The sequence below is a fragment of the Nomascus leucogenys genome, chromosome 9, assembly GCF_006542625.1.
Source record: "Nomascus leucogenys isolate Asia chromosome 9, Asia_NLE_v1, whole genome shotgun sequence".
Classification (NCBI taxonomy): domain Eukaryota; kingdom Metazoa; phylum Chordata; class Mammalia; order Primates; family Hylobatidae; genus Nomascus; species Nomascus leucogenys.
This window is the reverse complement of record NC_044389.1, coordinates 114,161,787-114,189,227: the sequence shown is the minus strand read 5'-3', so window position 1 is coordinate 114,189,227 and position 27,441 is coordinate 114,161,787. Positions and strand designations below refer to the sequence as shown.

At 46.8% G+C, this 27,441-nt stretch overlaps 1 protein-coding gene across 1 annotated transcript; it reads left to right on the top strand.

The window, feature by feature from the left end:
* GTPBP4 (GTP binding protein 4) lies at window positions 1-26,907 on the top strand. The gene is made up of 17 exons (XM_003280236.4): window positions 1-119; window positions 2,353-2,523; window positions 5,293-5,396; window positions 5,475-5,611; window positions 6,576-6,676; window positions 8,415-8,507; window positions 10,119-10,310; window positions 10,390-10,455; window positions 15,352-15,441; window positions 17,069-17,179; window positions 18,956-19,033; window positions 19,763-19,814; window positions 20,497-20,597; window positions 21,978-22,175; window positions 23,749-23,814; window positions 24,981-25,124; window positions 26,220-26,907. The coding sequence occupies exons 1-17, from the start codon at window positions 72-74 to the stop codon at window positions 26,370-26,372; spliced, it is 1,905 nt and encodes a 634-aa protein (XP_003280284.2). The 5' UTR covers window positions 1-71; the 3' UTR covers window positions 26,373-26,907.
* The last annotated feature ends 534 nt before the right edge of the window (window positions 26,908-27,441 follow it).

Genomic DNA, 27,441 nt, shown 5'->3' with positions numbered 1-27,441 from the left:
GGAAGTCCCTCCTGCGCCCGACGGCGGAAGTTCCGGGAGTGCTAAGTACCCGCGTGCATACGGCAGCCGGCATGGCGCATTACAATTTCAAGAAAATTACGGTGGTGCCGTCAGCCAAGGTAGGCGGCTCCGGGAGGGCCACTGCGACTTTCGCCTTCTCCTTAGCTGGGTCCCCGGGGAGGGTCCGGGCCTGTAGCCGTGGGAGAGCGGTCGCCTTCCGCTCGCCCACCCCCCCGCTCCTGGGCCCGACCGGCTGACCGCGTACTCGGGATCATTTCCCCTCCCCCAGCAGAATCCGAGGTCCACCAGAGATCGGACCCCCCAGAGACTGGGGCCCACCTAAGACCGTGGTCCACCCAAAGACTGAGGGCCCCCAGTGATCGGGGTACACCCAGAGTAGGGTTCCCTGGAGGGGCCCCGGGTGAAGAGGTGGGCGAGTGGAGGGGGACCCCGACATGTGAGGGAGGAAGCGTTCCGTGGTCCGTGATAAGCCTTCGGATTCTGGGTTTGGCGTAGCCCCCTCCCCTCTCAGGAATCCTCGGTTCGTTGTTCTGGTGATTTAACGTTTCTTAATTTTTAAGTCATTCTCTTTCACTGTTAGATTTGGGAATACCTGTTCCTTTTCAGACCATAGTAGGCCCAGACTAAATTTTTACAGGGTTGGTTGGTGTGGCAAGAATGAGTCAACAAGTGCTGAGTATTAGGACTTTTTTTTTTTTTTTTTGGAGACAGAGTTTTTCGCTCTTGTTTCCCAGGCTGGAGCGCGGTCTCGGCTCACTGAAACCTCAACCTCCCGGGTTCAAGCGATTCTCCTGCTTCAGCCTCCCGAGTAACAGGGTTTACAGGCGTGCACCACCACACCCAGCTAATTTTTGTATTTTTAGTAGAGACAGGGTTTCACCACGTTGGCCAAGCTGGCCTCGAACTCCCGTTCCTGGGTGATCCTCCCGCCCCGGCCTCCCAAAGTGCTGGGATTACAGGCGTGAGCCACCGTGCCCAGCCCTAGTATTAGGACTTTTAAGAAGTCACTTTTTTATGTAGTGAACATTCGATTTGGGTCGCAATTACACAGACATTGACGGGCAACTCGAGCCTCCCAGGGACTCCTGCACGAGAGGGAGTTACTGAAGTCCCTGCAGAGTGACTGTTTTCCTCTCGTCAGTGCCTCCTTTTCTTCAAGTCTCAAGGACGGCGTGAGCTTGACTTGGAAAGCTTCGTGGGAGTCTCGTATTTTACCTTCATAGCAAAAGTTGTTTCCCCACTTCTCTCCGCCATTTCTCATTTCTTCCTGACAATTGTTCTGGCACATCTCTTGATCGATTGTAGTATTTTCTTTCTTTCTTTGAGATGGAGTCTTGCTCTGTTGCCCAGGTTGGAGCGCAGTGGTGTGATCCTGGGTGACTGCAGCCTCTGCCTCCCAGATTCAAGTGATTCTCCTGCCTCAGCCTCCTGAGTAGCTGGGATTACAGGCGCGTGCCACTAGGACTGGCTAATTTTTGTATTTTCAGTAGAGATGGGGTTTCACCATGTTGGCCAGACTGGTCTTGAACTCCTGATCTCAAGTGATCCACTTGCCTCAGCCTCCCAAAGGGTTGGAATTACAGGCATGAGCTTCCACGCCCAGCCAGATTGCAGTATTTTCGAGTGCAGGAATCATGTCTTATTTGTATTTTTGGTCAACCATCTCTCAAGTTTGTTGAAGGAATTTGCTCTTTGGATTGTATGAACTTTGTTCATGTTATTGACTTATGTCGAGAACTTTAGAATATATTATACACCATCCGTCTTCTGTGGAGTGAGATTTGTATTTTTAGAGAACAGATGACTTTACTTATCTAAAAGATGGGCCATGGTAATTGTTTGGTGACTGGAAGTAAAAAAAAAAAAAAAAAAATCACATCAGGAAAGTGTGGTATTCAGTTCATTATAGAAGATGTTGAGTGAGTGCCTGTCCTGTGCATCGGGTACTGTGTTACAAAAATGCATTAGATAAAATACCTGCCTCTTTGGAAGTCATTTTCAACATGGGTAAGTTGAGGCCGGGCGCGGTGGCTCACGCCTGTAATCCAAGCACTTTGGGAGGCCAAGGCGGGCGGATCACGAGGTCAGGAGATCAAGACCATCCTGGCTAACACGGTGAAACCCCATCTCTACTAAAAGTGCAAAACATTAGCCGGATGTGGTGGCGGGCGCCTGTAGTCGCAGCTACTCCGGAGGCTGAGGCAGGAGAATGGCATGAACCTGGGAGACGGAGCTTGCAGTGAGCCGAGATTGCGCCACCGCACTCCAGCCTGGGCGACAGAGCGAGTAGACACTTTTGATGTAATTATGTTTTATTTTCTTTAATTGCAGGACTTTATAGACCTCACGTTGTCGAAGACTCAACGAAAGACTCCAACTGTTATTCATAAACATTACCAAATACATCGCATTAGACATTTTTACATGAGAAAAGTCAAATTTACTCAACAGAATTACCATGATAGACTTTCACAAATTCTAACAGATTTCCCTAAATTGGATGTAAGTGACTTGGGGGACTTCTATGGTTATGTAAATATGAGCCTTCAGAGAACCAGTGTTTAACCAGTTTGGTGTACTCATTTGACAGAAAAGGAAACAAAATAATTGACTTAGATTACTCAGTAAGTTAGTGGCAAAGAACTAATTTGTTGAATTAATAAAAGTGAGGACAGAATTTGGGTTTTTTGATTCCCTATTGTTCTTTCTTTCCTCCAACCAAACCCCATCTAAGGAGGCCTGAAGCTGTCTTCTCAGGCTTTCTGTGTAAACCCTGGGCTTGCAGGTGCCAACCCAACTGGTAATGACAGCTGTGGTTTATGAACACAGAAGCTGGCAGCTCACTGGTTGTCTGGGCTTCATCTCCTCCACCTTCTTTCCAAGGGTTTTTTTTTCCTCTGGGCTCAGCTTGGGTCAGTGGTGTAAGATCCACCACTGTTTGTGATCTTGTTGCTTCATCAGCTGATGACAGTCAGTTCGGCACTGACTGTTTTCTTCTTTGGCAAGAAGAGATCTCATGGGGGCTGTGACTTGAATGAAGCCAAAAACCTTGAGCTCCTTTCTCTGCTGCACATTGCAGTTTGCCTGTTTCTTTTTTTCTTTTTTTTTGAGACTGAGTCTCACTCTGTTGCCCAGGCTGGAGTGCAGTGGCGCGATCTTGGCCCGCTGAAGTCTCTACCTCCTGGATTCAAGCAATTCTTGTGCCTCAGCCTCCCGAGTAGCTGGGATTACAGGTGCATACCACCACACCTGACTAATTTTTGTATTTTTAGTAGAGACGGGGTTTCACCATGTTGGCCAGGCTGGTCTCGAACTCCTGACCTCAAATGATCTACCTGCCTCAGCCTCCCAAAGTGCTGGGATTACAGGCGTGAGCTACCACGCCCGGCCTGCCTGTTTCTTTAGCCGTAGAAAAGCAAGAGCAGAAACTGCTTGGCAGACTAACAAAGCCTTATGACACCACGTGTGGGGTAATGCAGTTGCAAGGTTAATTGAGGTTGTGAAGGGCGTGGGGATCAGCAGTATAGTCTCAAAGCCTAAATCCGCCATTGCCCCAGAATAGTCCCTGAAGGCAGGTGTGGGCAGAGAGAAATGTTTGGCTTCTGTGACAGTACTTCATATTTAAACAAGTTATAAGGGCTTTTTTTTTTTTTTTTAAGCTGGAGTCTCACAATCTCGGCTCGCTGCAACCTCCACCTCCCAGGTTCAAGCAGTTCTCCTGCCTCAGCCTCCCAAGTAGCTGGGATTACAGGTGCCCGCCACCACGCCTGGCTAGTTTTTTATTATTAGTGAGACAGGGTTTCACCATGTTGGCCAGGCTTGTCTCAAACTCCTGACCTCAGGTGATCCGCCTGCCTTGGCCTCCCAAAGTGCTGGGATTACAGGCATGAGCCACAGTCCCTGGCCAAGAATGAGATTATTCTTAACTGATTTGATATTAGGAAACATTTGATTTTAGCCAACAACATATTTTGATCTACTTAGTATCAGATTTTTGTGGTTCTTTTTAAGAAGTTTTGTCTTTTTCATCCTCAGTGTTATAGCCATCAGAGGTAGGAGAGTTCAGATGTATTAACATTCCATTACTCCTTTTGAAGCCAGGACTAGTTATCTGCGAACACCTTCAGCCTGGAGGATTAGATATTAAGTTGTCATTCACTGAATGCTTATTGTCTGTCAGGTACTGTTCTGAGCACTAGGAATCCAGAAGTGGTAAAGGTTCCTGCTCTCATTCTGGTGGAGAAAAGATAGTAAATAGCGTGTCAGATGAATGCAGTGAAGCCATGGAAGGGAGTAGGGAGTATCTGTGCGGGGAGAGGGTGTCAGGCCTGTAATCAAAGAAGCAGCAGGTGCAGGAGACCCAGGAGTTGGGGCAGGGTGGGGAGGTGATCACTGGGACATGGGATTGGAGGTGGTAGTCAAGGGTCAAGTTTATATGCGCTGGTGAGATATCTCAGGAGATGCTGGCCTGGTGATTTAAAATGCATTAGTAAAATGTAGACATTTAAATCTACCTGAGATCACCTTGGAAGGGAGTGTAGGAAGAAGGGTGTTGTGGGGAGCATGAATGTTTAGGGTAGAGCTGTGAGCACTAGCCAGCACAGGACTTATAGGGGTCAGACTCTCCACCTGGAAGCTGTGAGGAAAATGCTGCAGGCAGGATGCGTGGCCAGCCTGCAGCGCTTCAAGAGGTCTGTGAGATAAAAACTGAGAATTGGTCATTGGGAGGTCCTTGGTGAGCTTGTAGGCTATTTAGATGGAATGGTGGACACAGAATTCTGGAGAGAGTGGGTTCAAGAGAGGATAGGAGAGACACGGTGTCTCTTGGGAGCAAAGAGAGGGAATTGGAAGGATTTTGGGGCTATGGGAATTTTTAATTTTTTTTCCTAAAGATTGAGAAATAACAGCAAATTTTTAGGCTGATGGGAATAGTCAGGTGGAGGGAAGAATTTCTAGTGCTGAGTTCCTGAGCAGCAGGAAGGGTACATGCAGGGTCGGGGGCTGGTCATTGCTGGGTCCCACAGCTCCACCACTGCACTGGGAGCGAGGTGGGCGGGAGCCGTGACCATTGGCACCCACATCCCTTCTGATGTTTGTTTTCTCAGAGGACTAAATAGACAGGGTCCCTGGCCAGGAGAGGGAACTGGGGAGGAGACACTGCAGGCTTGAAGGGAGAGGGAAAGAAATTGTTCTTCAAGTGGTGCTTCTACGTAGGGATGAGAAACTGCTGGCTCAAAGTGACCATGGTGTGCTTTTGTTTGTTTGTTACAGGATATTCATCCATTCTATGCTGATTTGATGAATATTCTCTACGACAAGGATCATTACAAGTTGGCTCTGGGGCAAATAAATATTGCCAAAAATTTAGTGGACAAGTAAGGTACTTTTTTACTGTAGTGTCTTTTAAGTTATCGAAAGTGGATAAAAAAACTAATATTTTTTATTTTTTACAGTGTTGCTAAAGATTATGTGCGACTGATGAAGTACGGCGACTCTCTCTACCGCTGCAAACAGCTGAAGCGCGCGGCCCTGGGACGGATGTGCACGGTGATCAAGAGGCAGAAGCAGAGTTTGGAGTATTTGGAGCAAGGTGCTTGTCATGTGTCCGCAGGAACCGTGTTAGCATCCTGCTGAGAGGATGCGTCCTTGTTGAGGACTTGAGATGTCTGTTTTTGTTGTATTTTGGAGATGACAGGGTCAGTTATTTTTCCTAGCTTTATCTATGAGAAACAGTAATAGGCTGGTTTTTATTGAAAAAGTGCTAGCACTTATAATACTTAAAATCAATAGCATTGATAAGAAAATTTATGTATTTCATATTTAATAGGTAAGGCATAGACAAAAAAGTCAGAAAATACTGAAAAGTATAAAAAATAAGGTGGCTCATAGTTTATTATTGACTTTTTATTTTTAAAAATACTTTTATTTAATAGGACTTTCTGAATTAATGTAGTATGATTCTATTGAAACAATTACTTGCTTATTTATTTGTGTGTATTCTTACATGTCAAATTATTTTGACTCACTTGGTTTTGTTTTCCCTCCTGCATCTTAGAAATAATTTTTAACAAAATCTATGATACTTGGATGCTTTGCAGGTGCTTTCCTACAGATCTGTGTGGTCTTCATGATGGCCCGGGGGTGCCACCTTACAGATGAGGTGGCAGAATGGCAGTAACCCATGTTGTAGCCAGAATGGCATGGCATGCAGGCTTCAAAGTACACTGTTTCCCTAATGTCATCTTGCTAATGAGAATTGTCTGGACACTTCCAGACATGCTGTTGGTCCCACCTTTCACCTAATGAGTTAAAACATGGGCTTAGAAGGGCTGAGGAATATGATTCTTACTAGAGCCAACTTGGGCAATAACAATTGAATATACTATGTATATACTGTTACTCTCTGCAACTATTTTCTCCATCACTTTTGCATTACAAAACTTGGAGTAAGATTAATATCGCCACAGGCCTGGACTGTAACTAAGTTGAAAAGAAAATTTAAAGCAAATCTTAAACTTTGAGTTTCTTAATTTTTCAATTTGAACTTTCCCTAGTGCGTCAGCATTTATCCCGTTTGCCAACCATTGATCCGAATACCAGGACCCTGCTTTTGTGTGGGTACCCAAATGTTGGGAAGTCCAGCTTCATCAACAAGGTTGGTCTGGTTTTTATCGTAAAGCAAATTATCTGACTATTTTAGGTCAGTGTTACTGTATTTGGACGGCGTGGGATTCAGGATGGCCTTACAGGTCAGTGTTACTGTATTCGGACGCTGTAGGATTCAGGATGGCCATGTAGGTCAGTGTTACTGTATTCGGACGGCGTGGGATTCAGGATGGCCTTGGTAATAATTTCGGCCTCCGAGCTGGTCCCTGAGTAAACACTGCCCTGGTCTGCAGGAGGCCCCAGTGCCTGAGCACGCTGGAGTTCCTCTTGGAGAGGATTGACTTTGTCTGTATCTACATTTATATTACTAGTACAGAAGCCATTACTTTTTGTTCTTGTGTGTGTCCTATAATTTCTAAGGAATTTGAGACATGTAAGTGCATTTTTGTTGACAACTGGAGAGGTTTTCTTGGGTGGTGTTGGCCTGTCCTGGAATGGCTATGCCAGAGGGGCTCCGGTGGCAGGTGACACTCACCCAGCTGGGGTCTTCCCGTCTGCAGCTGCATCTGAGTGGTCTGTTACCTTGGTTGCTATGTCAGTTTTCACATGAAATCATGTGGTCCAGTAGAGGGACGGTGCCGAGTTGCTCTTTCCCTGGGTGAGCTCGCTGACTAGGATAAGCCTAACATTTAAGGGACTTGGTCATTTGGTGCTTCAGGAAAATTCGGCTGAGTTTCAGGGACCCAGGAAGAGGCAAAGTAACATTTAAAATGTGAATTTACCACCATCAACAGCTCATGTGCCAAGAAAATTGTCAAATTTTATGGCTTACTCAGTGCCAAGATCACTTTATTTTTAATTAAAAAAATTTTTGTCTTTCTTTTTGTTGAAACTTTTTCTTTTTGAGACAGGGTCTCGCTCTGTTGCCCAGGCTGAAGTGCAGTGGTGCAGACATGGCTCGCTGCAGCCTCAACCTTCCGGGCCCAAACAGTCCTCCCACCTCAGCCACCCAAGTAGCTGGGACCACAGGTGCACGCCACCGCACCTGTTTAATTTTTTTATTTTTTGTGGAGATGGAGTCTCACTGTGTTCCCCAGGCTGATCTCAAACTCCTGAGCTCAAGCCATCCTCCTGCCTCAGCCTCCCGAAGTGCTGGGATTACAGGCATGAACCACTCCACCCTGCCTTAAGATCACTTTTGCTTTGAAATAGATTTGTGAGGTTTATTTTGTCTACAGGTTGCTGTGACGTGGTGACCAGCAAAGCTCTGCAGGGTCCTTGCTGATGTTTCAAATGCTCGTCAGCTCTGAACCTGCCACAGTGAGCCAGTGCTCTGTGGCCGATTTGGTGGCCACTGGACCAGGTGGCTTTTTAAGTTGCAGTTTAATTCAGCAAAACGAAAATTTCAACTCCTCAGTCATATGAGCCACATACTGAAAGTTTGTTAGCAGTGCGTGACTGGTGGCCCGGTTTGGACAGTGCAGACAGAACATTCCTGTCATCATAAAGAGCTCTGTGGGCATTGCAGGCGGTGGGGCAGGACGTGGGAGGGTGAGGGGAGGTGGTGGCTGTCCTCCAAATGCCGGCCCTCACGCTGTCCTAGTACACCAGTCCTTGGCCTGGTGGTGCAAAGGGAGAGGTACCAGGCTCCTGTTTGATGCAGTTTTATCGTGTGAGGTTCCTTCTATGGTTTTTTCCTACCCAAAATCAGTCTTGTTAAAACACACAGATCCCATGTGTACACAGAGGAAATGAGGTGATTCTAAAAGTTCTCACTGTTGTTTCAGGTGACGAGAGCAGACGTGGATGTCCAGCCCTATGCATTCACAACCAAGTCTCTGTTTGTTGGGCACATGGATTATAAGTATCTACGTTGGCAGGTGAGAGTCTTGTCTTTATTTTTTATTGATTTATTTTGAGCTGGAGTCCCACTCTTGTTGTCCCCGGCTGGAGTGCAGTGGCATGATCTCCGTCCACTGCAACCTTCACCTCCCAGGTTCAAGGATTCTCCTGCCTCAGCCTTTTGAGTAGCAGGGATTACAGGTGCGCACCACCACGACTGGCCAATTTTTGTGTTTTTTTAGTAGAGACGGGGTTTCACCACGTTGGCCAGGCTGGTCTTGAACTCCTGACTTCAGGTGATCTGCCCGCCTTGGCCTCCCAAAGTGCTAGGATTACAGGTGTGAGTCACACTGCACCTGGTGAGAGTCTTGTCTTTAAACAGAACAAATATCTTGGTTTATCTAAGGTAATCAAGAACTTGAAATTTCTCCATCATCATGAAGAAAACCCGTCTGAGCTCTGGGGGTGCATAAGAACAGGTCACATGTCTCTGATATAATTCAGGGGAGGCAGCCAGCTGCCAGTGTGGATTTCTGCATTTTGTTAACATAAAATGAAATTGTGTCATTTCCAGCTCTGTTATCAGAAATGGCATATATACAGTTTAAAAGCATTAAGCATGCCGGGCACGGTGGTTCACGCCTGTAATCCCAACGCTTTGGGAGGCCAAGGCAGGCAGCTAACCTGAGGTCAGAAGTTCGAGATTGGCCTGGCCAACATGGCGAAACCCCGTCTCTACTAAAAATACAAAAATTAGCTGGGCATGGTGGCGGGCGCCTGTAATCCCAGCTACTTGGAAGGCTGAGGCCGGGGAATTGCTTGAACCCAGAAGGTGGAGGTTGCAGTGAGCTGAGATTGTGCCATTGCACCCCAGCCTGGGCGACAGGAGCGAAACTCTGTCTCAAAAAAAATAAATAAATACAAAGCAAGAAGCAATGTTTCCATGCTCTAATTTTATAAATTGTGAAGAAAGTAATTCCTAAGACATGGAAGGGTTCTCAGTTATCCCAGTTTTTGTGTTTTATGATGTCACTGGTAAAAAGAGGAGTCATTTCTCTCAGCGTCATGGCTAGCATTTCTTTGAGCTCTACAGGGTTTCTCCTCCATTTTTTGATGTTTAAATAGTATGTACTTTTCTGTCACTGCTTTATTTTGTGGTGTTCAGTTTGGGAGACCTACTTTTTTTGTTTTTCGTTTTTTGTTTTGTTTTTGTTTTTGTTTTTTTTTTTTTGAGACGTTGTCTCGCTCTGTCGCCCAGGCTGGAGTGCAGTGTCGCTATCTCGGCTCACTGCAAGCTCCGCCTCCTGGGTTCATGCCATTCTCCTGCCTCAGCCTCCCTAGTAGCTGGGACTACAGGCACCCACCACCACGCCCGGCTGATTTTTTTGTACTTTTAGTAGAGATGGAGTTTCACTGTGTTAGCCAGGATGGTCTCTATCTCCTGACCTCGTGATCCACCTGCCTTGCCCTCCCAAAGTGCTAGAATTACAGGTGTGAGCCACTGCACCCAGCCCTAATTTTTTTTTTTAATCCAATTCTCCTGTAAGATTATTAGGTCTGGTTGGGCGTGTGTGAGTGACTTCTGGGATATGCTGGACAAGAAGCTTGTGGGTGAGTGTGCTTTCAGTGACAAGGTCTGGCTGTGTTAGGTTGTAGACACTCCTGGGATCCTGGACCACCCTCTGGAGGATAGGAACACCATCGAGATGCAGGCCATCACTGCCCTGGCCCACCTCCGTGCTGCAGTCCTGTATGTGATGGATTTGTCTGAGCAGTGTGGGCACGGGCTGAGGGAGCAGCTAGAACTCTTCCAGAACATCAGACCTCTCTTCATCAACAAGGTGTGTGTGATCACGCATGTTTTGCTTCGTATCCTGCAGTATGAGAATAATGATTTCATTATTTTTCTTCCTTGCCTAGCCTCTCATAGTTGTAGCCAACAAATGTGATGTGAAGAGAATAGCTGAACTTTCTGACGATGATCAGGTAAATCACGTTAATATTCTGAATATTTCTTACTTACCAATTCTGAATTCTCATCTCAGACAACCAAAGTTTAGATGAAGGAATTTTAGCAATACTAGTCCACCATTGTATTTTATAGTTGAGATAATATCCTCAGTAGTTTAGTGAAATGACCTAATAAAAACCTAGTTATTGGCAAACTAAAACGAAAACGTAGGTTTCTGGATTCTTTGTTCTTGAGTGTGTAGAAGCATCTGTATTTGATGGGTTGGACTTTTGGAAAATGTGATTACTTAGGAGAGAACTGTTGGAGAAGGGTGCTCACAGGTGTTACTTCACAAAACAGGTTCTGTGATTAAATGAGTTTGGAAACGAATGATTGAGTGAAGGAGAAGGAGGATCTTGGAATTCGGGGCTTTCTGGATCTGGATCTATGAGTGAGACGTGCCTGCTAGCTTTCTCCAAGAGGCAGGCAGTATTGTTGGACATAATTTTTCAAACTAATTGAATCCTACAACCCTTTTTAATAGGCATTCTTCACGATAAATGCTTTTAGAAGCGTGCACTGGTAGAGTGGCTTTCAAATTGTGGTCCTGGACCAGCAATGTCAGCATCACCTTCTTAATTGCTTCCTTAATTTCCTCATTGACCCATTGGTCATTCTGGGACATGTTTATAATTCCCATGGGGTTTTTTTTTTTACAGTTTTGAAAGTTTCTCTTGGTATTGATTTCTAGTTTTATTCCATTATGGTCTGAAAAGATACTTGGCAATTTTTAAAAATTGATGAGATTTGTTTTGTGGCCTAACATATGGTCTATCCTGGAGAATGTTTCATGGACTGAGGAGAAGAATGTGTATTATGCAGCGGTTGGATGACATGTTCTGTAGATGTTTGGTCTACAGTGCACTTTTTTTTTTTTTTTTTTTTTTTTGCGACGGAGTCTCGCTCTGTCACCGAGGCCGGAGTGCAGTGGCACGGTCTTGGCTCACTGCAGCCTCCACTTCCGAGGTTCAAGTGATTCTCCTGCCTCAGCCTCCTGAGTAGCTGGGATTACAGGCGTGCACCACCACACCTAGCTAATTTTTTGTATTTTTAGTAGAGAGGGTTTCACCATGTCGGCCAGGCTGGTCTCGAATTTATGACCTCAAGTGATCCGCCCACCTTGGCCTCCCAGAATGTTGGGATTATAGGCGTGAGCCACTGCACCTGACCTACAGTGCACTTTAAATCCAGTATTTGTTTATTCTTTTTTGCCTAGGATCTGTCTAATGTTGCGAGTCTGATGTTGATGTCCCCAAATATTATTGACCCCTTTTATTATTATATAATGACCTTCTTGTCTCTTTTTATTGTTTTTGACTTAAAATCTGCTTTATCTGATAGAAGTATAGTTATTCCTACTTGCCTTTAGTTTCCATCTGTGTTGAATATCTTTTTGCATCTCTTCATTTTCAGTCTATTTGTGTCTTTACAGGTTAAGTGAATTTCTTGGATGCTTTTTCATGTTTTCATGGTAGTGATTATTGTCTTCTCTTCCAGATGTAGGTCTTTCTTAAGTATATCTTGTAAGGCTGGTCTAGTAGTGACGAATTCTCTCAGTTTTTGCTTTTCTCGGAAAGAATTTATTTCTCCCTTATTTCTGAAGGATAGATTTGCTGGATGTAGTGTAGTTGGCTGGCAGTCTTCTTTTTTTGTTTTTCAACACTTCGAATATATATCATCTGATTCTTTCCTGGCGTGCAAGGTTTCTGCAAAGAAATCTGCTGTTAGTCTAATGGGGATTTTCTTATATGTGACTTCAAGCTTTTCTCTAGCTGTTTTTAGAATTTCCTTTGTATTTGACTTTTGACAGTTTGACTATAATGTGCCTTGGGGAAGACCTTTCTGGGCTGACTCTATTTGACAGTCCTTGAACTTCCTGGTTTTAGATGTCTATACCTCTCCCCAGTCTTGGAAAGTTTTCAGCTATCTCATTAAATAGGTTACTAAGCCTTTTCCCTTCTCTTCTCCTTCTTGAACTCCCATAATGCCAACATGTATTCACTTAATGTTGTCCCGTAAATCTTATAGGCTTCCTTCATTCTTTTTCATTCTTCCTGCTTTTTTTCTCTCTGACTAGGTAGTTTCAAATGACAGAGATTTTTTTCTGCTTCATCCAGTGTGCTGTTAAAACTGTCTATTGTATTATCTCATCCATTGAATTCTTCAGCTACAAGATTTCTGTTTGACTCTTTTTTACAATTTCTGTCTCAATTTAAGTTCTTGTTCATATCATGAAATTGTTTTCCTGATTTCGTTGAATTGTCTATCTGTATTTTGTTTCTTGTTGAGTTTCCTTCAAAAAAAATTATTTTGAATTCTCTTTCTGGCAATTCATTGATTTCCTTTTCATTAGAGTCTGTTCCTAGAGAGTTAATATTCCTTTCATGATTTCTTATTTCCTTGCTTTTTCATGTTTCTTGTGTCCCTGCATTGATGTCTCTGCCTCTGGTAGAACAAGAGCCTCTTTTATACTTTCTTCTAGAGTGGCTTTCATGGAGAAAGACGTTGGCCTCACTTGGGTTTTACTATGCCATTTGGGAAGGGAACCGTGACTTTCTGGATAGGAGCAGTGACATTGTTTCTGTGCAGCTTCCTCAACTCCATGAAATGTTGGCAATAACTGGGTGGCTCAGTGGCCTCGGCTCTGGAAGTTTGTGCCAGTGGTGGTGTACGTTTTTAATGTCCTTGGTATCAGGGGCTTTTGGGGTCCTGCTATTCTTGTTTTTCCCACAATGGGGGACTTATCTGAGGGGATCTTTCTTGGTGTCAGGTCTGACATTGTCTGCAAGCAGCTGCCACAGTGCTGGGTTCCAGCTACAGGTACTCAGAGTAGCTGTGGGACTGGGGTCCTAGCCTTTAGGGTCTTGTGTACCTATCATGGCCTGGCCTTGGGGTGCAGGTTTACTCTCTGTGGTGGATCTCTGATCCTGAAGCACCCCTAGCAGCTTAAGCCCACAGGGCAAGGTTGTAGTTGTGACTCCACCCATGGGGTCAGGGCACAGTCCTGGCCTGACTCCAGGGCAGACGTACTCCAGAGGTTTGAGGCTGGGAAGCAGGGTAGAGCTGCACTTCAGAAACCTGAGCCAGTAGGGAGGGCTTAGTGTCGGTTGGAGGGGAACTCTGGACCCTGGGATGGTGGGGCCCAGCAGTATCCCAGACTCTCTGATGCTAGGTGAGGTGACAGCAAGGACCCCAGAATGGACCAGTCCAGCTGTCATTTGGGCCCTGGAGGACAGGGAGGAGGACAGCAGTGACTCCATTTCCTGGAAAGAGTGGTGACTCTGCAGCTCAGACTGTAGGGTTAGTCCAGCTCCAGGGAGCAGGTGCTGGAGCTGTTCACTTGGTGGGGCAGGTGCCTCGGCTCAGCCCCTGCCCTGTTTCCCTGGGGTGTGGAGTACAATGTCAACTCTTCCCCATGGTACGTGGCTGGTCAGCTTGGGCCTGAGGGTTGTAACTCTTCTGGACAGCCCAGACACCGTTTCCCTGGGATACAAGGTACCTCTTCAGCATAGATGCTGGGATATGTGACCATTCTGGGCATTTCCCAGGAAGCAGGGCACTGCTTCAGTTCAGGCAGCAGGGAGACAAGGGTGCCCTGAGAGGCCACGGTGCTGTTTACTAGGAGGCAGGGTACCGTTGGGTGCTGGAGCAAGGGCCAGTAGGGAGGCTCCACCTCCACCAAGCCGTGCTGGGAAGGGGTAGCAGCTGCTCGCAGCTGGCTTGGGGATGTTGCACCACCAGGTTTGGGTAGTTTGGAGGCAGTTTAGCCTCAGGGATGAAGGGGAGCTGTGGCCACTTTCCCCTGAGCAAGACATACTCCAGCCGCAGTTCCAGTCCCAAGATGACGGAGTAAATAGCCGCCCCATGGGCCCAACAGATAGGGCCCAGTGTCAGCTCCTTCTGTGCGGGAGCACAGCTGTGAGGGTGGCAGGGGGCTCTGGTGGTGAGGGCTGTGGGTGTCCAGAGTGGTGGTGGGGCTGCTGCCATCCTCTTGCTTGCCCCCTCGCCATAGGGAGAACCTCCTCCTGGGTCCTGTTGCATCCCAGCTGTGGGGTGGGTTGCTGGCGGCCCAGCATTTTGGGTTTTTTTTGGTTTGTTTGTTTGTTTGTTTTAAGACAGAGTCTCACTCTGTCGCCCAGGCTGGAGTGCAGCGGCGCGATCTCTGCTCACTGCAAGCTCCACCTCCCGGGTTCACACCATTCTCCTGCCTCAGCCTCCCGAGTAGCTGGGACTACTACACCTGGCTAATTTTTTATATTTTTATTATTTATATATTTTTTATATTTATAATAAAATATTTTATATTTTTTATATTTATAATAAAATATTTTATATTTTATTATATTATTATTTAGCCACCACGCCTGGCTAATCTTTTATATTTTTAGTAGAGACAGGGTTTCACCATGTTAGCCAGGATGACCTTGATCTCCTGACCTCATGATCCACCCACCTCAGCCTACCAAAGGCTGGTATTATAGGCATGAGCCACCGTGCCCAGCCCCTGGTGTTTTCTTTGGGCTATATTTCATCGTCTTGCGTTTTTCTGCTCCCCAGGGTGCCTGTCACTCCTGTAATGCGAGCTCCCCCTCAGTTACTAACATGTAGTTGTTCGTTATTCTGATTGCCTTTGTTGTGGGGGACAGATGTGAGGGGCTACTAGTCGGCCATCTTGTTGATGTCATTTGTGTTTTCTTTATCATAGAAGAATATGGAGAAAATAACTGTTTTTAGGATATGTCTGTTTTTTAAGACTTTGAAATAGCCACAGATGTTCACATTTGCAACCTCCATTTGCAGAACTGTACAGTTTGTTCCATAGGGAACTGGAAATGAATAATACATCTCTCGTTTTTTCTTTGCATTCCCAGAAAATATTTACAGATTTGCAGGCTGAAGGATTCCCGGTAATAGAGACCAGCACCCTGACTGAGGAAGGTGTTATTAAAGTTAAAACAGAGGTCAGTGCTGCCTTAAGTCAGGTATCAGTCTTTTTACTGTCTCTTGTTTGATTCAAGTCAGTCGTGGGGAGAAAATAGTTTTCTTTCTAGACTTTATTAACACTTGGAATCCTCACAGTAGTGAGGCGGGTGGCATGCAAGAGCAGGGCATGAAGACAGACCCTCCTAAGACCCACTTTGCCCCCAGTGGACAGTGGGGTGTGAGGGGATGCTTTGCTCTTCTCACCGTAAACAACTTTACCCTAAAGCGGCTGTTGTCTCTGGCCTTCTAATATTTTGGTAGCAAGTACAGTGAAAATTATTTTTATGGAACCTGTTCAGAAGTAGAAGGGAGAAAAGTCTGAAAAGCAGAACAGCTTTTGCAGGAGGCAGTCTGCTGCTGGATTTCACATGCTGTCCTAATTACTTTGTATTTCATGTTGTTTTTATCTCAAATAAAAGGACATTTCTGGCCGGGCGTGGTGGCTCACGCCTGTAATCCCAGCACTTGGGGAGGCTGAGGCGGGTGGATCACCCAAGGTCGGGAGTTCAAGACCAGCATGGCCAACGTGGTGAAACTCCGTCTCTCCTAAAAATACAAAATTAGCCGGGCGTGGTGGCGCATGCGTGTAATCCCAGCTACTCAGGAGGCTGAGGCAGGAGAATCGTTTGAACCTGGGAGGCGGAGGTTGCGGTGAGCTGAGATCGTGCCACCGCACTCCAGCCTGGGCAGCAAGAGTGAGATACCATCTCAAAAAAAAGATGGCGTCTGATGCATCAAAAAAAGATGGCGCTCCTGGTGGGGGGGGGGGGGGGGGGGGGGGGGGGGGGGGGGGGGGGGGGGGGGGGGGGGGGGGGGGGGGGGGGGGGGGCTCCTGATGCCGTGGTCGCACTCAGGATTAAAAAGATGGCGCTCCTGATGCCGTGGTCGCACTCAGGATTAAAAAGATGGCGCTCCTGATGGTCCATAGGATTTAAAAAGATGGCGCTCCTGATGCCGTGGTCGCACTCAGGATTTAAAAAGATGGCGCTCCTGATGCCGTGGTCGCACTCAGGATTTAAAAAGATGGCGCTCCTGATGCCGTGGTCGCACTCAGGATTTAAAAAGATGGCGCTCCTGATGCCGTGGTCGCACTCAGGATTTAAAAAGATGGCGCTCCTGTTGCCATGGTCGCACTCAGGGATTAAAAAGATGGCGCTCCTGATGCCATGGTCGCACTCAGGATTTAAAAAGATGGCGCTCCTGATGCCGTGGTCGCACTCAGGATTTAAAAAGATGGCGCTCCTGATGCCGTGGTCGCACTCAGGGATTAAAAAGATGGCGCTCCTGATGCCGTGGTCGCACTCAGGGATTTGTTGCTCGGTTAGAGTCCTGAGGGGCAACATTGCCTCCAGTTCGTGAAGGGCAGTTGGAGGGCACCCTGCGTCTGTGCAGAGGGTCACTGTGGTGGGAGAGAGGCCCAGGCACTGGAGATGCACCTTCCCTCAGGGCCGCTTCCACCTGGGCCTCAGAGAGTGTGGCCCCTACGTGTTAGTTACCTTGAGGGAAAAGGCTTAGTGGCTCTGATCTGCGGCTCCTCCTGGAACCTGTAGCCGGAGGCTGCGGGAGGATGCGTTTGTGACTGTGTCTTCTTTTTTATGTTATTAGGCTTGCGATAGACTTTTGGCTCATCGAGTGGAAACCAAAATGAAGGGAAATAAAGTGAATGAGGTGCTGAATAGACTGCACCTGGCTGTCCCAACCAGGAGGGATGATAAGGTAAGATGGCCCCTGGGACAGCCGTGGGCTCATGGTGCTGTCAGCAGGTGCTGTCCGTGTGCCTTTTCCAGAGGCCTCCCATCCAGCTTCACATACTAGCAGGTGGATATTGTGGGTGGGCCTCAGTTTCACCTTCTTGCATACAGTAAAGGATTGAGAAGGTGAAGAAAGTGCAGAACGCCACATGACACCTGTTTCTCACTGCATGACACGGTCACTGTTAGTTTATCCTTCCAGAAATGTTTCTGATACAGAAGATAGATTACTAAAAAGTTCTTTAAACACAGATGGAAATCTGTTTCATTCTTTAAATTTTCATTTTTTTGGCTGGGGGAGATGGCTCATGCCTGTAATCCCAGCACTTTGGGAGGCTAAGGTGGGAGGATTGCTTAAGCCCAGGAGTTCGAGACCAGCCTGGGCAACATAGTGGGACCGTGTCTCTATAAAAAATAAAATAACATAAATTTTCATTGTTTTGTCCATTGTGGATGGGCACACATCGTTACGCTGCTGTCTCTTCATGTTTTACTGCAAATGTGTCCGCACTTCACCATGTGGTGTTGACAACGTTCCTGTCCCACAGACGCCTTCCTAGTGTGTGCTCCACTGACATTGGAGGCTGTGTCCTTCCCTCTGTCTTCCCTTGTGTCCTCAGAGTGATCGGGCGCTGACTCTGTCAGTCTCGTGGTGTAAAGTTGATTTTATGTAATGCTGGGTGCGGTTGAGCATGTTTGTCTGCTTATTGGCCTTTTCAAAGTTCTTTAGGCTGTTTATCTTTTTCTCGCTGATTTGTTACTTTTATATTACAAAGGTTGGATTCTTGTCAGATACATTGTAAATATTTTTTTCTCTTTTTGTCACTTGCCTTTTTAACTTCAAATGTGCTGTACATTTTTGAACTATTAACATATATTAATATTTTATTTCTGGCTGTTCAGGTTTGCATTGTACATAGAAAGGCTTACCATTCATTCCAAAGTCATTTTAAAAGTATCTTTTCTTGCCGGGTGCAGTGGCTCACGTCTGTAATCCCAGCACGCTGGGAGGCCGAGGCGGGTGGATCACCTGAGGTCAAGAGTTTGAGACCAGCCTGGCCATCATGGTGAAACCCCATCTCTGCTAAAAATATGAAAATTAGTTGGGTGCGCACCTGTGATTCTGGCTATTCAGGAGGCTGAGGCGGGAGAATCGCTTGAACCTGGGAGGCGGAGGTTGCAGTGAGCCCAGATCACTCCATTGCACTCCAGCCTGGGTGACAAGAGTGAGACTCTGTCAAAAAAAAAAAAAATTATCTTTTATACTTGCATTAAAAATTAGCTTTTTTGGATAGTCTTCACCGTGTCTTGAGTTGGTTATATTGTGAGGGTGGAGGTTGCACTCCGTTTCAAGTGGTCGGCATTTCTGACCTGAGTATTGGAAATTTTATGTTTCCATTGAATTCTTATATGCACTTGAGTTTATGTCTAAATTTCTTTCATTTGTTGATCCAGTGTTATTTCTTACCACTTTCTTCTTCCATAATTTTTCACGATAATCATGATTTGTGTTTTTCTTGGATAAACTTTGGAATCACTTTGTGGAGTCCTCCTGGTTTCTATGCTCAAAGTGACCCTGAACCCATTCCTCTCCTCTAAAATAATCTGTTGGTTGTTAATTGGTCTGGGTATGGTTTTCTGTTCCCCTTACACGTAGGGAATTTGTTTCTACTTTTTCAGCTTTGTACATATCTCATTCAGCAGGCATTTCACATAAATATTTTATGTGGGATCTTCTTAGGAGAGGCCCCCTTTCATCCCTGAAGGAGTGGTGGCTCGCAGGAAGAGGATGGAGACTGAGGAGCCCAAGAAGAAGAGGGTATGCTGCTGGAGCCCTCATCTGGTGTTCTCATGGGGGGAGGCAGGCCGTGTGTGCCCATCGTGGGGGCCTAGGCATCGAACAGGAGCTGCGGGTGCCCAGGCACTGGCCCCGTTAGGCTGCGGACACAGCAGCGAGTCCCCCTGCAGAAGCCTCTCTCATGGAGCTCTTTGGCCTGAGGGAAGATGGCCGTGAACCAAATGCACGAGTAGGATAGACAGTCCCCAGATGGCCAGAGACAGCCTCTTCCTACCAGAACCCAAAGGCCGGCCCCACAGACAGGGAGATAAGAAACAGCCTTCCTGGCCGGGCGCGATGGCTCACGCTTGTAATCCCAGCACTTTGGGAGGCCAAGGCGGGTGGATCATGAGGTCAGGAGATCGAGACCACGGTGAAACCCCATCTCTACTAAAAATACAAAAAATTAGCCGGGCGTGGTGGTGGGCGCCTGTAGTCCCAGCTACTCGGAGAGGCTGAGGCAGGAGAATGGCGTGAACCCGGGAGGCGGAGCTTGCAGTGAGCCGAGATCGCGCCACCGCACTCCAGCCTGGGCAACAGAGCAAGACTCCGTCTAAAAAAAAAGAAACAGCCTTCCTACCAGAAATGGAAGGTGAACCCTACTGATACTGAGAGGATTGGAGAAAAGATTGTTTCAAGTGACAAGGGGCAGAGCATTTCTGGATCCGAAAGGCAAAATGAAGCTGATGATAATTTCTCTTTCCATTGCAGGAACGAGATCTTGAGCTGGAAATGGGAGATGATTATATTTTGGATCTTCAGAGTAAGGGCCAGAGTGTGATCATTATTATAAAATGCCAATTGGACGTGAAGTATTTCAGAAAAGGGAGGAAACACTTTAATGAGTAATAAAAGTGTTTCAGCCTATTTGTCAACTTTTAATTTCTTGAAGATTAAAAGTTGCATCCTGCAGGCCAGGTGTAGTGGCTCACGCCTGTAATCACAGCACTTTGGATCACTTGTGCCCAGGAGTTTGAGACCAACCTGGGCAACATGGCAGAACCCTGTCTCTACAAAAAATACAAAGATTAGCTGGGTGTGGTGGCATGTGCCTGTAGTCCCAGCGACACGGGAGGCTGAGGTGGGAGGATCACTTGACCCTAGGAGGTCAAGGCTGCAGTGGGCAGAAATTGTACCCCTGCCCTCCAGCCTGGATGACAGAGCGAGACCCTGTCTCAAAGAAAAGGTGCATACTGATAGCACTCAGTGGGAGTTCTTCCATCGTTTCCTGTTTTGGGTTGGTGGGGTGATTTTTGTAGCTTTCTCCACATGTGGGTGTTGAATGAGGCTGATGCTATTGATGCTGCTGCATGTGGAATTGCACGTCGTGCTCTCCTGCGGTGGAGTCGCTGACTTGCCGTCAGTCACAACTCATTTTACGCACGTAGTACTTGAAGATATTAAAAACTACTGTAAATGTAACCACCTTTTTTTTTTAACTTTAGAGTACTGGGATTTAATGAATTCGTCTGAAAAACATGATAAGATACCAGAAATCTGGGAAGGCCATAATATAGCTGATTATATTGATCCAGCCATCATGAAGGTTCGTGTCACTTTTTAAATTGTGGATTGTTTTCCTTTTTATTATAATAGTATTGCTGGAAGATAGCAGCATGGCTTCGGCTCAGCTGGGCCTGTCCCCTTCATTCTGCACCCCTCCATCCTGACTCTGGCCCCTGCACCACTTCCCCACCCTGAGACTCTGGTGGAGATGCTGGGCCCTGCATGGGCTCTGCTGTGCTGACCCCTTCATTCTCCTGCACCCCTCCATCCTGACTGTGCCCCCTGCACCACCTTCCCCACCCTGTGTCTCCGCCAGGCCCTGGATGGGCTCTGCTGTGCTGGACCCTCTTCCTTGGGAGCTCTGCTCTGTCACATCTTTTTCCTGCCTCAATCCCCTCCCTACTTGCTTTTCCTTAGCATATAAATGTCCACAAGTTTTACTCATCTTTTTAAAAAACGAAAACATATTTAGACCGTGTCCTCCATTAGTTGCTGTCCTGCCTTCTTCTCTCAGCTGAGCTGTCTGAAACATGCTTTATACGATACTTGCCGTCTGCATGTCCCATGTTGCCACTCCTTGGTTCACACAGGCCCTCCGTCACTGAGTTCACATTTTCACTCTCATGGTCTCTGCGCTCCCTGTGCCTCCATAGCAGATTCTGGGGGCAGCATCTCAATTTTGTTGATGCTGGAGGAATGGCCTCAGGGCATCTCCTCTCACCACTGCTGGGGCCCCCGTCCAGCCCGTGCCCTCACTGTCCCTGCCTTCCCAGCTTCTTCCCCTTTGCAGTCCGTGCTCCCGGGCGCGAGAAGCCTTGAGACTCCCCTCCTCCAACACAGCTGTGCCTGTGCCATCCCCTTCCTCGAGGCCTGGCCCCCCAGTCTCACCCTCTGCACTCCTGGCCAGAGTCTCACACAGGCATATCTGCCTGTTGGGCTCCTGACCGGGTTGCTTCATTAAGGTGTGATAAACATGCGTGTATTTTAGTTTTCATTTTTGTCTTATTTGTAGCCAGTGAGGTTGTATTTGGGGTGACGTTAGAACGGATACATGGGATGTGGCACGAATTCAGTTTCTCAGGACTGAGTTCCTTTTGTGTGTCTGCTGGGAGCATTGGAAGTGAAGGAGGCGGTCTCTGTGCATTTTTAGCCTTGGAATTTAATTGTTTTAAAAAAAAAGGAAACAGTGCAGAGGGGTTACTGACTTGCTGGCAGCTGGCGTTCACGTGGTCTCCATTTTCTTCACAGAACCTCCCTGTGAGGTAAATGGCACGTAGGCAGGGCCCAGGCGGGACCGGACCAGGGCAGTCGCTCTGTCCTCCGAGGCAGGGAAACAGCTCCCATACACACACTGCCACACTCACTGACTTAGGGGTTTTCTCGTTGTTAATTTTACTTAATTATAACTCTATTTTTAAAGAAATTGGAAGAATTAGAAAAAGAAGAAGAGCTGAGAACAGCTGCTGGAGAGTATGACAGTGTATCTGAGAGTGAAGACGAAGAGATGCTGGAAATCCGACAGCTGGCAAAGCAGATTAGAGAGAAAAAGAAGTTGAAAATTCTGGAGTCCAAAGAAAAGAATACACAGGGACCCAGGATGCCGCGAACTGCTAAGAAGGCAAGTTTGTGTCTTTCCACATAGGTGTGAGCTAGTTTTTGGAAATTGGATTCCTGTGTGATCATTGCTAAGAAACAACTTCTCAACCCATTTACGGCCGTCAGATGGCACGTTCTCGTTTTGTTGGTGTTTGGATTTGCAAGATTGCTCACGTCCTGATCTTTTATATTCTTTACTGTGTCCTTTCTTGGTGACTTTCAGCTTCGAGTTTGGCACTACTCTAGATCCAGTCATTTTGCAGTTGTACAGATTAAAACTGTAACTTATGGTTCATAGACGTTTAAGGCTATCAGTTAACATTTTCCTGTTCTTTTCTCTCTCTCTTTTTTTTAGGGGGGAGATAGGGTCTTGCTGTGTTGCCCAGGCTGGAGTGCAATGGCGCCATCTCGGCTCACTGCAGCCTCCACCTCCTGGGTTCAAGCAATCCTCCTGCCTCAGCCTCCCGAGTAGCTGGGATTACAGGCACCTGCCACTACGCCTGGCTAACTTTTGTATTTTTAGTAGAGATGGGGTTTCACCATGTTGGCCAGGCTGGTCTCAAACTCCTGACCTCAAGTGATCTGCCTGTCTTGGCCTCCCAAAATGCTGAGATTACAGACATGAGCCACCACGCCTGGCTGGTTTTCTTGTTCTTTAATTTCTGCATTAAATCTGGACTCTTTAGGCTGGGCGCAGTGGCTCACGCCTGTAATCCCAGCACTTTGGGTGGCTGAGGTGGGTGGATCACGAGGTCAGGAGATCAAGACCATCCTGGCTAAAACAGTGAAACCCCATCTCTACTAAAAATACAAAAAATCAGCCAGGCGTGGTGGCGGGCGCCTGTAGTCCCAGCTACTCGGGAGGTTGGGGCAGGAGAATGGTGTGAACCCAGGAGGCGGAGCTTGCAGTGAGCCGAGATCGCGCCACTGCATGCCAGCCTGGGCAACAGAGCAAGACTCCATCTCAAAAAAATTAAAAAAAAAAAATCTGGACTCTTTAGCAGTTTACAGAAACCTGACGCAGTCTACAAAAGGCAATTTATTGGCTCTGTGACAGGGTGGGATGGAGGGGAAAAAAGCCCACATGCAGGACAGTTAACATGTAACCAGGGAAGGCACTTGATATTCAGGATGCCTCTCAGTGGTTCTTCCTGTTTGAACACACTGTTTTCATATGGTGGCGAGTGACTGGTTATGGCGGACTTGGACATTTTTGTACTTCTCCAGGTGGGGCTCGGCCATCTCTGGGAGGAGTGAGGTTGGCGCACTGCCTTTGTCTGAGGCCACCTCGCTAACCTCAGCTTTAGTGTCTCACCTCTGATGGAGACAGTCACTCTCTCCCCTGTGTTGCGGTGAAGAGTAGACAGACGTGGAGGATACGCTGATTCTTCCCACAGCAACTGCTCCGTTAATGTTAGTTTTCGTGGGATTTAACTGAGCTATCCAAAAACATGAAAGCGAGGCCCAGTAAAAATTACAACTTCTAAAATAAGTATAATTGTTGCAAAATATATATACATATATATTGCCTTGAAGTTTTTTTCAACAGTTCATCAAACTGATTTAAAGCAAATATTTCTTTTTATCCTTCTCAGGTTCAGAGGACAGTTTTGGAGAAGGAGATGCGTAGTCTTGGTGTTGACATGGACGATAAAGAGGATGTGAGTCTGGGGGCGGTTCATGTGTTTATCTGGCTAGATACACCTTTTTAATAAAGAAAACCGGCCGGGCATGGTGGCTCACGCCTGTAATCCCAGCACTTTGGGAGGCCAAGGCGGGCAGATCATGAGGTCAGGGGTTCGAGACCAGCCTGGCCAACATGGTGAAACCCAGTCTGTACTAAAAAAAATATAAAAAATTAGCCGGGCGTGGTGGCGTGTGCTCGTAATCCCGGCTACTCAGGATGCTGAGGCAGGATAATTGCTTGAACTTGGGGGGCAGAGGTTGCAGTGAGCTGAGGTCGCGCCACTGTACTCCAGCCTGGGTGACAGAGTGAGACTCCATCTCAAAAAAAGAAAAGAAAGAAAGAAAACCAGGGTTTTGGGAAGCCGTGGGAACGTGGGAAATTACAGCAAAAAGAAGTGAGAGCTTCCAGTTTTTCTCTTTTGAGATTTGCTGGCCCTGGGACTGACTTGAAGTGATGGGTTGAGGATTCCCTGACCCTGGGTCTGGGTTGAAGTGGTGGGTTGAGGCTGCACTCCAGCCTGGGCGACAGAGCAAGACTGTGTCTCAAAAAAAAAGGCTCCACAGCCAGCACGAGGCAGCTCTGTGACGTGCCCAGGGTGTATCCACAGCCAGCATGAGGCTGCGCCATGACGTGCCCAGGGTGTGGCTGCAGACCCTGTCCTCTAGATGTGCAGTCTGCAGTTTCCGTCTGATGGTTGTCCCTTTGTGTTCATATCAGTAACCCCCAAAACGGGGCGATGAGGGAGAGAGCATTATTTGTATCTGAAATATAAATTGTGATGCTATATTCTAATAATTTTTAAATGAGAGTTCTAAGTTTCTTTAAGTGGAGTTAAAATCAGCTTTCTTACACAAAGCCGCTTCCGTTAAGCGAATAAGAATATTTGACCAACAACTAATGTGAAATTGTTACTAATGTGAACTTGAAATGGTATCACTAATATGAAAATACTGTGTGTATTTTCAAGATCTTTAGCCCATGTGGTAATGGTTCAAACACTCCTGTCCTCCCCTCTTGCTGGCGTGACCTCATGCCTGTCGCTGAGCCTGGGAGCAGGGCTGGGGTCCTGAGTGCTGAGCGCTGAGCCTGGGAGCAGGGCTGGGGTCCTGAGAGCTGAGCGTTGCTTCCCCTGCTTTGCAGGCCCACTACGCAGTCCAGGCAAGAAGATCCCGGAGCATCACTAGGAAAAGAAAGCGGGAAGACTCTGCTCCCCCGTCCTCTGTGGCCCGGAGTCGGAGTTGCTCTCGAACTCCACGTGACGTTTCTGGTCTTAGGGATGTCAAGGTCAGTCTCTGTGTTGTGTAATGTAATAAAATGACAGTCTCTGTTGTTTATTGCACAGGGTTCAGGGCAAACACCAGCAGTTGCCATTTGCAGGAGCTATGGCAGGGGTTGTGTGCACTGTGTGCCCTCGTTTTGTGGCATCCTTTAGAGGAGAGCACGGGCCAGGGTGCAGGTGGACGCCTCTGGACAGCTGCCCTGGATGGACCCCTCCCTGGCACTTTCCTTTTGTGGAGAGTGGCCAGAGCATGGTCTGACAGCACTAGCAGTCTGGGCTTAGACCCCGCTGTCTGAAGAGGGCCAGGAAGTGGCCGCTGCTGAGCATCAGGAGGCCTCAAGTCCCAGCAAGCCCCCGTGGGAGGAACAGCAGAGGGAACGCCTGGGTCGATTGGCGGGTGATTCTGCTCATCCTTAGGTTGCAGGATTGTTCCCCCCAGGTGGAGAGCTTGAGTCACGTTTAGTTTATTTGTAATGTCTTTTGGCAAAGACACTTTAGATGTACACAGTCTGTCTTGCTGAAATGTCCTTTTATTAAACACAACAACTTTTAGTTTCAGCGTTGTGGCAATGAAGATGCAGGAGAGTCTGTGTATAAACTGCAGTCTCCTTCATGGAAGCCTGAGCTTCGCTCCTCTGTGCCGTTGCCATCTTGAAACCTGGCTGTTAATATTGGCATTGCCACTTGTCAATCAGACCTGAGGAAAACAGGTTCATGGGCCTGAGTCCTTAGCTTGTGTAAGGGGGAGTTAGAACAGACGTGTGCTGACCTTCTAGGTCTAAAGCGTATCTAGTCCTGGGGAGTCCTTAGCTTGTGTAAGAGGGAGTTAGAACAGACGTGTGCTGACCTTTTAGGTCTAAAGCGTATCTAGTCCTGGGTATAAAGCTTGTCCTGGGTGTGATTTCATCCAGCCTTGATACAAAAATACTCATTGAGTTCCTGCAGATACTGTGCTGGGCTTAAGAGAACAGAGATGTAACAGGGTCTCTTCACTGAACAGACCTGAGCCATTAAACAGATTGTTACCCAGTAGTTAAAATTCAGAATGGAAAATTGGTTTTAAGTAATGAACATACTTTATTTTTTTCTCCTCCTTTTAGATGGTGAAGAAAGCCAAGACTATGATGAAGAATGCTCAGAAGAAGATGAATCGGTTGGGGAAGAAAGGGGAGGCGGATAGACACGTGTTTGATATGAAGCCCAAGCACTTGCTGTCTGGGAAGAGGAAAGCTGGTAAAAAGGACAGGAGATAGTGTCCGTTTGGTTGGCGTGGCTCGGCTAGACTGTTGCTGTTTATTTCCTAGCTTGGCACAGTATGGTTTCATGAAATTGGAGTTCTGTATAAACTGAAAAAGACAAAATAAGTAAAGCACTTGTTGCTTTGCTGAAAACTATGGTTAACCCTATATAGATGTGGGAAATTTTTGTCACTGCACAATATTACAAATATTTTGAGTAGACAGTGTTTCCACATTTAATGGAGTATCAGTTGCTTCAGATTTTCAGAACTGGGAAGATTTACTGGTGTAACTGGGTTGTTTTTGATGGAGAAAAACCTCATTTTCTTTTGTAAGAGCTGGGAGCAAACAGGTTTATGAGTGTGTCGGAATCCCGTGCTTAAAATACTCTCTTAAATTATTTTCTAGTCTTATTGTACAGTGTCTCATTGTAGTCTGTCTTCAACTATTTTATCCAAAGTAAACCTCCAGAAGAAAGTAGTTTTCATTTACTTAGCTCATATTTTGGTTTAGTTATAGTCGCTATTGATTTGGCCAAATAAAAAGGCCAAAAACATATGACATTTCTATTTTGTTTTAAAGCAAAAATACTTTTGGGGGAGTAAAATGTTGCTGGAGGCGTTAGGCAATTAAATATGGGCATTTTCCTATTTCTGTGGCCCGTTCCTGAAGTTATATGTTCAGTAAAACACAAAAACACCCCCAATACCACCTCAAAAGCACCTGCTGGGGAGCGTTGGGGTGAAGAGCTGTGGGGTCGGAGGGACCTGCCCAGGGGTCCGTGTGCTCCTGGAGCCCCAAAGACACACAGGGGTCCAAGAGTCACCACAGATAAGTTATCCAGTCACAATCAACATTATAGCTGAGGAAAGGATTTTAGTTAATCACACTTCTGGATTACATGTGGCAATTTTAAAAATTTACCGGGTCTGGGCTGGGCGCAGTGGCTCAAGCCTGTAGTTCCAGCACTTTGGGAGGCTGAGGTGGGCAGATCAGGAGGTCAGGAGTTCGAGACCAGCCTGGCCAACATGGTGAAACCCCATCTCTACTAAAAATACAAAAATTAGCCATGCGTGGTGGTGGG

Coding starts and splice junctions, on each gene's coding strand:
- GTPBP4 (XM_003280236.4), top strand. CDS start 72: ATGGCGCATTACAATTTCAAGAAAATTACGGTGGTGCCGTCAGCCAAG. Junction 19,815..20,496: donor TTATATTTTGGATCTTCAGA/GTAAGGGCCAGA, acceptor TTTTAACTTTAG/AGTACTGGGATTTAATGAAT. Junction 23,815..24,980: donor ACATGGACGATAAAGAGGAT/GTGAGTCTGGGG, acceptor CCTGCTTTGCAG/GCCCACTACGCAGTCCAGGC.